The sequence below is a fragment of the Bufo bufo genome, chromosome 4 (genome assembly GCF_905171765.1).
Source record: "Bufo bufo chromosome 4, aBufBuf1.1, whole genome shotgun sequence".
NCBI classification, from domain to species: domain Eukaryota; kingdom Metazoa; phylum Chordata; class Amphibia; order Anura; family Bufonidae; genus Bufo; species Bufo bufo.
Window position 1 is genome coordinate 207,940,359 of NC_053392.1, and position 12,003 is coordinate 207,952,361.

At 45.5% G+C, this 12,003-nt stretch overlaps 1 protein-coding gene across 2 annotated transcripts in view; it reads left to right on the forward strand.

The window, feature by feature from the left end:
• Positions 1-12,003, forward strand: part of NAALADL2 (N-acetylated alpha-linked acidic dipeptidase like 2) — a 1,363,601-nt gene that overhangs the window by 1,288,706 nt on the left and 62,892 nt on the right. For both annotated transcript variants that reach the window (XM_040428250.1, XM_040428251.1), the window contains exon 13: positions 5,991-6,186. In XM_040428250.1, the coding sequence (XP_040284184.1) occupies positions 5,991-6,186 (196 nt within the window). The remainder of the gene's footprint in view (positions 1-5,990; positions 6,187-12,003) is intronic.

The window sequence follows — 12,003 nt, forward strand, 5'->3', positions numbered from 1 at the left end:
GGGATGGGATAACTACACTCTTGGGGATTTCTATATCATAATACTCCCCTGAGTATAAGCTCTTGTAAGAGCTTGTTCCTGGTTCCTGTCTCTGCATTTAGGAGAGGTTCACCCACTGGAGCCTGGAGCCTTGTCGTAGGTCCAGGGTGGGTAGAAGACGGCGAGACCTCCACCAAGCTTTGGCGGTTCGTGGGGTCTGCAGTGCTGACGGTGTCAAGTGGAGTGCTTGGAGTCCTCTGGAAGCAGTAGGAGCATCGATCAACGAAGGTACCCGGTCGGGGTGCTAGGCGTTCCATTACAGTATTGTAAAGCTGATAACGGCGTCATCGCCACTGGCCATGTTGGTGGAGTATTCGAAACAGCGCAACAGGGCACACAGGTCTCGCATGGAGGCCCAGTCATTGGTGGTGAAGTGGTGCTGTTCCGCAGTGCGACTCACCCGTGCGTGCTGCAGCTGAAACTCCACTATGGCCTGCTGCTGCTCGCACAGTCTCTCCAGCATGTGCAAGGTGGAGTTCCATCTGGTGGGCACGTCACATATGAGGCGGTGAGCGGGAAGGCCGAAGTTACGCTGTAGAGCAGACAGCCGAGCTGCGGCAGGATGAGAATGCCGGAAGCGCGCACAGACGGCCCGCACTCAGACATGTCGGAGTAGTTGTGAATGAATTTCTGCACTACCAAATTCAGCAAATGTGCCAGCCAAGGGATGTGCGTCAAACCAGCTAGTCCCAGAGCTGCAACGAGATTTCGCCCATTATCGCACACCACCAGGCCGGGCTTGAGGCTCACTGGCAGCAACCACTCGTCGGTCTGTTTTTCTATTCCCCGCCACAACTCCAGCGTGGTGTGGGGCCTGTCCCCCAAACACATTCGTTTCAGAACGGCCTGCTGATGTTTACCCCTGGCTGTGCTGAAGTTGGTGGTGAAGGTCTGTCGCTGACCGGATGAGGAGGTGGTAGAAGAGGAGGAGGAAGCCGAGTTGGAAGAGGCGGCAACAGGAGGCAAAGAATGATGCCCTGCAATCCTTGGCGGCGGAAGGACGTGCGCCAAACAGCTCTCCGCCTGTGGCCCAGCCGCCACTACATTTATCTAGTGTGCAGTTAGGGACATATAGCGTCCCTGGTAGTGCTTACTGGTCCACGTATCTGTGGTTAGGTGGACCTTGCCACAGATGGCGTTGCGCAGTGCACACTTGATTTTATCCGATACTTGGTTGTGCAGGGAGGGCACGGCTCTCCTGGAGAAGAAGTGGAGGCTGGGAACGACGTACTGTGGGACAGCAAGCGACATGAGCTGTTTGAATCTGTCCGTCTCCACCAGCCTGAATAACAGCATTTCAAAGGCCAGTAGTTTAGAAATGCTGGCATTCAGGACCAGGGATCGAGGGTGGATAGGTGGGAATTTACGCTTTCCCTCAAAGGTTTGTGAGATGGAGAGCTGAACGCTTCTGTGTGACATGGTGGAGATGCTTGTTGACGGAGGTGGTGTTGTTGGTGGCACATCCTCTGTTTGCTGGGCGGCAGGTGCCAACGTTCCTCCTTTGGCGGAGGAAGAGGCCGAGGCAGCAGCAGAAGGTGCTTACTCCACTGCAGCCCGTGTCTCGCATGTAGATGCCTGGTCATGCAGGTTGTGCTAAGGTTCAGAACGTTAATGCCTCGCTTCAGGCTCTGATGTCTCAGCGTGCAAACCACTCGGGTCTTGTCGTCAGCACATTGTGTGAAGAAGTGCCATGCCAGGGAACTCCTTGAAGCTGCCTTTGGTGTGCTCGGTCCCTGGTGACAGTGGCCAGTAGCAGGCGAACTGTTTTGGCGACGGCTGCTGTGCTTTTGCACCCTGCTCCCGCTTTTGCTACGCTGTTGGCTCGGTCTCACCACTGAATCTTCCTCCGAACTCTGAAAATCAGTGGCACAACCTTCATTCCATGTGGGGTCTAGGACCTCATCGTCCCCTGCATCGTCTTCCACCCAGTCTTCCTCCCTGACCTCCTTTTCAGTCTGCACACTGCAGAAAGACGCAGCAGTTGGCACCTGTGTTTCGTCATCATCAGAGACGTGCTGAGGTGGTATTCCCATGTCCTCATCAGGAAACATAAGTGGTTGTGCGCCAGTGCATTCTATGTCTTCCACCCCTGGGGAAGGGCTAGGTGGATGCCCTTGGGAAACACTGCCAGTAGAGTCTTCAAACAGCATAAGAGACTGCTGCATGACTTGGGGCTCAGACAGGTTCCCCGATATGCACGAGGGTGATGTGACAGACTGATGGGCATGGGTTTTAGGCGCCACCTGTGCGCTTTCTGCAGAGTACTGGGTGGGAGATAATGTGAACGTGCTGGATCCACTGTCGGCCACCCAATTGACTAGTGCCTGTACTTGCTCAGGCCGTACTATCCTTAGAACGGCATTAGGCCCGACCAAATTTCGCTGTAGATTCTGGCGGCTACTGCCAGAATCTACAGTAGGATGTGTAGCTGTGGCAGAACGGCCATGTCCTCTCCCTGCACAAGAGGCTCCACCAACACCACCACCACGACCATGACCATCCTTTATTAGATGTTTGCCTCATAGTTAGCGTTCACAAAGCAAAGTAAAAAGTGGTTAAGTCTGTTAAAAATAATTAACCGCCAATAAAAACCCTGATGTAGGGTATTGCACTAATTTTTTTTTTTAAACTCATGTGACAGCGGTATTTGTGGCCTAAATGTGACAGTCACCTATGCAAGTGTTATCACAGATGTGCAGTATATGAAAAAAAGTTTTTTTTTCACCACAGTAACGTAAAAGCCTTATTTGTTGCCTAAATGTGACAGTCACCTATGCAAGTGTAATCACAAATGTGCAGTATATGAAGAAAAAGTTTTTTTTCACCACAGTATCCTAAAAGCCTTATTTGTGGCCTAAATGTGACAGTCACCTATGCACGTGTAATCACAGATGTGCAGTATATGAAAAAAAGGTTTCTTTTAACAACAGTAACCTAATAGCCGTATTTGTGGCCTAAATGTGACAGTCACCTATGCAAGTGTAATCCCAGATGTTCAGTATATCAGAGGGATTTTTTACCACAGTATCCTAAAAGCCTTATTTGTGGCCTAAATGTGACAGTCACTTATGCACGTGTAATCATAGATGTCCAGTATATGAAAAAAAGTTTTAAAAAAAAAAACAGTAACCTAATAGCCGTATTCGTGGCCTAAATGTGACAGTCACCTATGCACGTGTAATCACAGATGTGCACTATATCAGAGGGTTTTTTCACCACAGTATCCTATAAGCCTTATTTGTGGCCTAAATGTAACAGTCACTTATGCATGTCTAATCCCAGATGTGCAGTATACTAGAGGGTTTTTTCACCCCAGTAAACAAAAAGCCGTATTTCTGGCCTAAATGTGACAGTTACTTATGCACGTGTAATCCCAGATATGCAGTATATCAGAGGCTTTTTTCACCCCAGTATGCCAAAACCGTATTTATGGCCTAAATGTGACAGTCACTTATGCACGTGTAATCCCAGATGTGCAGTATATCAGAGGCTTTTTTCACCCCAGTATGCCAAAGCCGTATTTTTGGCCAAAATGTGACAGTCACTTATGCTTTTCTAATCCCAGCTGTGCAGTATATTATAGGGTTTTTTCACCCCAGTAACCAAAAAGCCGTATTTCTGGCCTAAATGTGACAGTCACTTATGCATGTCTAATCCTAGATGTGCAGTATATCAGAGGCTTCTTTCACCTTAGTAACCAAAAAGCCGTATTTCTGGCCTAAATGTGACTGTTACTCATGCTTGTCTAATCCCGGATGTGCAGTATATTAGAGGCTTTTTTCACCCCAGTAACCAAAAAGCCATATTTCTGGCCTAAATGTGACCGTCACTTATGCATGTGTAATCCCAGATGTGCAGTATATCAGAGGCTTTTTTCACCCCAGTATGCCAAAGCCGTATTTATGGCCTAAATGTGACAGTCACTTATGCAAGTGTAATCACAGATGTGCACTATATCAGAGGGTTTTTTCACCACAGTATCCTATAAGCCTTATTTGTGGCCTAAATGTGACAGTCACTTATGCACGTGTAATCCCAGATGTGCAGTATATTAGAGGGTTTTTTCACCCCAGTAACCAAAAAGCTGTATTTCTGGCCTAAATGTGACAGTCACTTATGCAAATGTAATCCCAGATTTGCAGTATATCAGAGGCTTTTTTCACCCCAGTATGCCAAAACCGTTTTTATGGCCTAAATGTGACAGTCACTTATGCACGTGTAATCCCAGATGTGCAGTATATCAGAGGCTTTTTTCACCACAGTATGCCAAAGCCGTATTTATGGACTAAATGTGACAGTCACTTATGCACGTGTAATCCCAGATGTGCAGTATATCAGAGGCTTTTTTTACCCCAGTATGCCAATGCCGTATTTATGGCCTAAATGGGACAGTCACTTATGCACGTGTAATCCCAGATGTGCACTATATTTAACAGATGTATTTTTTTTAACCCCAGTAAGCAAAAAGCTGTATTTCTGGACTTGCAGACATGCAGATAGCCTGTGCTGGTGCACTATCGTTACATAAAATGGCTGCCGATCATGTATTGATATTGACTAACTGAAGTTAAAAAAAGTTAGTTTTCAGCAGTAGTTGGTCAGGGCAGGCTTAAAAAAATTGTGCACTGCACCCACAAAACACTTTTGCTGTAGACCGCTGAGTACAAAAAAACTGTTTTTGATGAGATTTCTCCCTGATCTCTCCCTCACAGTAGCTGCAGCCTCTCCATACACTAATCCGAGCAGAGTGACGGGCGGCGTTTGCTGACTCCAGCTTAAATAGAGGCTGGGTCACATGTTGCAGTTGGCCATTCACAGCCATGCCAATAGTAGGCATGGCTGTGATGGCCTTTTGGGTCAAGTAGTATGATGCTAGTTGATTGGCTGCTGTGCAGCCTTTCAAAAAAGCGCCATAAAAATCGCCGAACCCGAATTTTTACGTAAATGTTCGGGTTCGGGTTCGGGTCCGGGGAGCCGAAAACCCTAATGTTCGGTACGAACCCAAACTTTACAGTTCGGGTTCGCTCAACTCTACTCACCACCTGTTGCTTGAATGGCCAGTCATAGCCAGCCCTGATGATCTTGAGGCAACACCACTGCTCATAATAGTGGCGCAAGCGCAGAGTCTCTGCTTCTGATTCCAGTGCAGTGACTAATTATGTGCCGCTACTTGGGAGTGTAGCGGCACATGAGCAGTTGCTGCCACAGCAACAGAAACAGAGTGCTTGTGCCGCTATTCAGAGCAGTTTTTATGAATCGATTCTAGTAAGCAAGCTTTAGTTCAGATCAATAATGCTTGTTTTTGCTCAACCCTGTTTAAAATGTGCATTTTTTTTCTCTTTAACCTTCATTTAAGTTTCTAGTAAAGTATTAAAATCTGCAGATCCCATCTAAGGAGCTCCAAGGACTCTGCCATTAAATATTATGTTAGTCTGGACACACTTTGGGACAAATTTAGTATTGTGTCAAACCAGCTATTAACTGTGCTTTTATTTATTTGAAAAAAATGACTTCATTGTTTAGGGATACAATATATTTATTACTTTTATGCAGATGCTATTTCCTGCCTTATTAAAACTGAAGGCATTTTGACCCATAAATACACTTGCTTAATATGAAACAGCAGGTTAACACAATTTATAGGTGTTTCTTTTTACAATGTTACCATTTTGTTATCGGAGTAAATTACATAATTTTATCACTGGATGTGCTGGCCCATGTAATTCAAAACACATAAAAATGCTCCCTTCTCATATTTCTTGAACAGCAACTATACATTTCTGTTACAAAATCTACATAAATCAATCTCCTTCACTGGAAATAAAAATGTTATGTGTAAATCAGAAAATCCCAACCAAATAAACCTCATGTTTAAATAGAGTTAATGATGATGATGATAATAATAAAAGGTATATTGAACATAATATTAAAATTGTGTTGTTGGATTTTAGGTCATGATGTTTCTACTGATATAATAGAAATGGCAAAGCATTTAAGAGAAACTGTACAATGGTTCCAGTCTAATGAAATGAGACCAGCGAATGACCCCAACGAAAGAGTTCCCATTAGAGTGAGAATGTTAAATGATGTTCTACAAAATATGGAAAAGAACTTCCTGATCAGTAACTCTCCTCCTGGATTTTTCAGGTAATATTTTTACACAACTTAAAGAATATCTGTCAACAGGCTGCCCTGTTTCATGTGTGATTGGCAGCTGAAGGCATCTGTGTTGGTCCTATGTTCATATGTGTCCATATTGCTGAGAAAAATTATATCTTAATATATCCAAAGGAGCCTCTAGGAACATTGCTGTTACTCCTAGAGGCTCTGCTTCCTCTGCAACTGCTGCATCCTCTCCTCTTTGATTAACAGAACCAGGCGTCATCACGTTTATACTGCCTGACCCTGTCAATCAAGTTGCAGAGATTGTGGCAGTTGCAGAGAGAGCAGATCCTCTAGGAGTAACAGTAATGCCCCGTTGATCCAAGAGTTCCAGTTGCATATATTAAAGCCAGGGGCATAGCTAAAGTCTTATGGGCCCTGGTGCAAAAGTTCAGCTTGGGCCCCCTTCCCAGAATGCTTTGTGACCAGGGGCAGGGAACCACATTGCATTCATGCTGCCTGAGACAAAAATTGAAACAGCACCCGCCTCATGCCAAATTCTTGAGGTGCAACTTGAACGGAAGGCACTTTGCTGGTGTCTTCTTATGCGGCACAAGGGTCTTTGGGCCCTCTCAGGCTCTTGGACCTGGTAGCGACTGCTATCTCTGCACCCTCTTTAGCTACACCGCTGATTAAAGCATAATTTTTAACACCAATGCAGGCACATATGAACATGGCACCAGCACAGATGCCTTCAGTTGCCAAGCGCACATGCAACAGGTGAACCAGTTTCATAGATATAAATCAACTGACAGATGCCCTTTTAGTGTTAATTCATGGAATATCAAAATGAGTTTCCCTCTGATATGTGCATTGGTAACAGTCAGCACCCAGTGTGTCATTAGACAGTCTTAGGCTCAGTTCACATCACCATTTTGTTTTCCATTCTTCTGATCCATCAAAAGAACAGAAAATTAAACAAAAATACGAATCCTGTTCATCCATTATGCTCAGTTATGCACATTTTGCATGCATTTTAGCCATTTCTGTCTGAGATCCATTATTTCAGAAGGGGGGGGGGAATACTTTGTGTAGGACTTTTTTTTTTTCAGTTTAAATAACGGATCTCAGAAGGAAATAGCTAAAACAGATAACAAATGTACATAACTGAGTATGACAGATGTTTAAATTACAGGATGTTTTTTTTTTTTTCTGCTCTCTTGATGAATCAGAAGAACGGAAAACAAAACTGTGATGTGAACCTGTGATAGCTTTAGTGCTAGGCTCGACTTTTACCACTTTTGTGGTAGACCAATTACATCATTGGGCAACAATGTTTACATCCAGACAGCTCATATATTCACTGCCTTAAAGAAAATCTTATTAAAATGATCTTCGAAAATGTCATAGAAACACACGACAACACATAGGTGAAGTCTGGAAATTCATAGACTGGTTTCTAGAATAAAACCCCCAATCAGTTTTGTGCTGTACATACAGACATCAGAGGCAGTGGCTGAAAGTAGTGGTAACATGGGCGATCCCCTGAAGCAAAGTAATCAGAGCCTATTAGGGACAACTGAAGCGGAAGTGTTGGAGTAACTGCTGTTCAAACAGGCTATGCTTTTTTATTTTCTTTATTTTAGAGCATTTCCTGTTTTTTGAATAAGTATATATCTTGGACAACCCACTTAATTACTGTACAGTATAATGCTCCTAATTAGGGTTAAGCGAACCCGAACTTTAGGGTTTTTGGACCCTGGACCCGAACCCAAACTTTTCAGTTTGGTGTTCGGCGAGTTAATGGCGCTTTTTGAAAGCCTGCAGAGCAGCCAATCAACAAGCTTTTAACTCTTGCTCCCTTAGAAGCCATCACAGCCATGCCTACTAATGGCATGGCTATGATTGGCCAGTGCAGCATGTGACCCAGCCTCTATATAAGCTTGAGTCACGTAGCGCTGCACATCAATCTGAACTTATTAGTGTAGGGATAGGATGCTGCTGCTGTGAGGGAGAGAATAGGAAATAATCAGTTATCAGAAGTGCTTGTTAACTCAGCGATCTACAGCAATTTTGTTTTGTGGGTGCAGTGCACAATCTTTTTACCCTGCTTTAAGCCCAGTGACACAGAAAAATAGCTTTTATCCGTTCGTTAGGTGGGCGTCGGCGGACATTTACTGCAGTTATATTCAGGGTTTAAAAAAACATCCTTTTTTGCAAAAACATTTTGGGTCCTTTGCTGAAGCTGAAATTTGTCACAATCAAATACAAACTTTAAATACAGCAGTTATATTCTGGGTTAAAAAAACACCCATTTTTTGCAAGACCCTACATCTGGGGCCTTTGCTGCATTTGTCACAGAGAAATACAAGCTTGAAATACTGCAATTATATTCTGGGTATAAAAAAACACAAATTTTTTCCAATAACCTACATCTAGGGCCTTTGCTGCATTTGTCACAATCAAATACTAGCATTAGATACTGCTGTTATATTCTGGTTTTAAAAAAACACCCATTTTTTGCAATACCCTACATCTGGGGCATTTGCTGCATTTGTCACAGTGGAATACAAGCTTTAAATACTGCAATTATATTCTGGATTTTAAAAAAACACCCATTTTTTTAAATAACAAATTTTGGGCAAGATACGACATTTGCGGCCTTTGCTGCATTTCTGACAGTCAAATACAAGCGTGATATACCGCTGTTATATTCTGGTATGAAAAAAACACCCATTTTGGGCAAGATAATACATTTGTGGCCTTTGTTGCATTTGTGACAGTCAAATACAAAGTTTAAATACTGCAGTTATATTCTTGGATAAAAAAAAACACCCATTTTGTGCAAGAACCTACATCTGATGCCTTTGCTGCTTTTGTCGCCAGTCAAATACAAGCTTGAAATACTGCAAATATATTCTGGATTTAAAAAAACACATTTTTTGAAAGACCCTACCTCTCTGGCCTTTGCTGCATTTGTCACAGTCAAATGCTAGCGTTAGATACTGCTGTTATATTCTGGTTTTAAAAAAACACCCATTTTGGGCAAGACCCTGCATTCTGGGCCTTTGTTGCATTTGTGACAGTCAAATACAGGCGTTAGATACTGCTGTTATATTCTGTTTTTTGAAAAACATCCATTTTGGGCAAGACCCTACATCTAGGGCCTTTGCTGCATTTGTCACAGTCAAATGCAACAAGTCAATACTGCAGTTACATTGTTGGTTGACAAATTTAAAAAAATTGTGACCGTGAAGTAATTGTATAAAATTCGCCTGGCACACTGTTGTGTGACCTCCAAATTTTTTTTCCTCTTTATGACACCGGCACTGCCTTACTCTCAGTGAACTTAATTGTTGACTATTGGCGGTTACATTGTCACCTGACATAAACCATCTGTTAGTTTGGTGGGTGAACGCAAAGAATGAGGAAAGCGTCAAATAAGAGACGTGGCCCTGGTCATTGTGCTGCTGGTGTTGGTGGAGCTCCTGTTGCAGGGAGAGGACGTGGTCGATCTGTGCCAGCTACACGCACAAGTGAAACACCTTCCTCAGGTGCGAGTAGGCGACAGAACCATCAGCGTTTTTTGGTAGGGCCGAATGTGGCTCTACCAATGGTAAGGCCAAAACAAGTACAGGTGATAGTAGATTGGGTAGCTGACAGTGCCTCCAGTTCCTTCACATTGTCTCCAACCCAGTCTCCTGCTAAAAGATCAGAGTTGGCACCTGCAGCCCATGTCCATCAGTCCTTCACCTCACCCCCTTGCAAATCAGCCAAGCTGTCTGAGCCCCAAGTCACGGAGCAGTCTCTTCTGCTTTTTGATGACTCTGCTAGCAGGGTTTCCCAGGGCCATCCACCTATCCCTGCCCCAGAAGTGGAAGAGATTGAGTGCACTGATGCCCAACCACTTATGTTACTGGATGAGTAGATGGGAGGACCACCGCAGCACATCTTGGATGATGACGAAACGCAGGTGCTAACTGCTGTGGCTTTCTGCAGTGTGGAAGGGGTGAAGACTGGGTGGAAGATGATGTGGAGGATGATGAGGTCCTCGACCCCACATGGAATCAAGGTCATGCGAGTGACCTGTGTAGTTCGGAGGAAGAGGTGGTGGTCGCACAGAGCCACCAGCACAGCAGAAAAGGAAACATGGTGCAAAAGCGGAGCGGTCGTCCCCTTGGCAGTACGCCTGCTACTGCCCACCGCAGCAAGGGACCGAGCACACCAAAGCCAGCTCCAAGGAGTTCCCTGGCGTGCCAGTTCTTCAGACAATGTGCTGACAAGACACAAGTGGTTTGCACGCTGTGCAATCAGAGCCTAAAGCAAGGCATAAACATTCTCAACCTGAGCACAACCTGTATGAGCAGGCATCTAAGTGCAAAGCACTAGTAGACACCTCAAAAACCAAGAAAGGTCTCTGGCTTCTCCTGCTTCCTCTTCTGCTGCAGCCTCGGCCTCTTCATCCACCTCTGGAGTGACAGTGCCACCTGCCACCCCGCAAACAGACGATCTGCCAGCAACACCACCATCTGAGTCACCAAGCATCTCCATAATGTCCCACGGAAGCGTTCAGCTCTCCATCTCCCAAACACCGGAGCGGAAGAGGAAGTACCCCCCTACCCACCTGATCCCTGGCCCTGTATGCCAGCATTTCAAAATTACTGTCCTTTGAAATGCTTTCATTCCGTCTCGTGGAGATGGAGAGTTTTAAAATGCTTATGGAGGAGGCTGTCCCACATTACGTCATGCCCAGCTGCCACTACATTTCCAGGTGTGCCATGCCTTCCCTGCACAACCAAGTGGGGGACAAAATCAGGTGTGCACTGTGCAATGCCATCTGTGGCAAGCTGTACCTCACTTCAGATACATGGACCAGTAAGCACGGTCAGGGATGTTATATCTCCATAACAGCACACTGGTTAAATGCAGTGGTGGCTGGGCCTGAGGCGGATAGCAGTTTGCCGCATGTTCTTCCACCACCGAGGATTGATGGGCGCTTCAGTTTGCCTCCTATTGCTTCCTCCTCCTACTCCGCTTCCTCATCCTCTACCTGCTCCTCATCCGGTCAGCGTAACACCTTCACCACCAACTTCAGCACAGCCAGGGTTAAACGACAGCAGGCAGTTTTAAAACTTATCTGTTTGGGGGACAAATCCCACACCACGCAGGAGATGTGGACGGGCATGGAACAATAGACCGATGAGTGGATGGTGCCAGTGAGCTTCAAGCCCGGCCTGGTGGTGTGTGATAATGGGTGAAATCTCGTAGCAGCTCTGGGACTAGCCGGTTTGACGCACATCCCTTGCCTGACGCATGTGCTAAATTTGGTGGTGCAGAGGTTCCTTAAAAATTACCCCGATATGTCAGAGCTGCTGCAGAAAGTGTGTGTGGGCTGTCTGTGTGCACTTTCAGCATTCTCTCCCTGCTGCTGCTCACCTGTCAGCGCTGCAGCGTAACTTCGGCCTTCCCGCTCACTGCCTCATATGCGACGTGCCCACAAGGTGGAACTCCATCTTGCACATGCTGGCCAGACTGTGCGAGCAGCAGCAAGCGATAGTGGAGTTCTGGGCTGCAGCACACATGGGTGAGTCGCTCTGCGGAACAGACCCACTTCACCACCATTGAGTGGGCCTCCATGCGAGACCTGTGTGCCTTTCTCAGCGTTACTATCTCACTTCTATGCCTCCTTGAAAAAATGCTTTGGGGGATGATGGAAGAGGATGTGGCACAGGAGGAGGAGGAAGAGGGATCATTTCATAGGGTTTCAGGCCAGTCATTCACAAGTGGCTCCGTGGGTGGGTTCCTGCACCCACAAACGCCAGGTACACAATTGTCCAGTCAGTGCACAGGTCTGGAGGATGA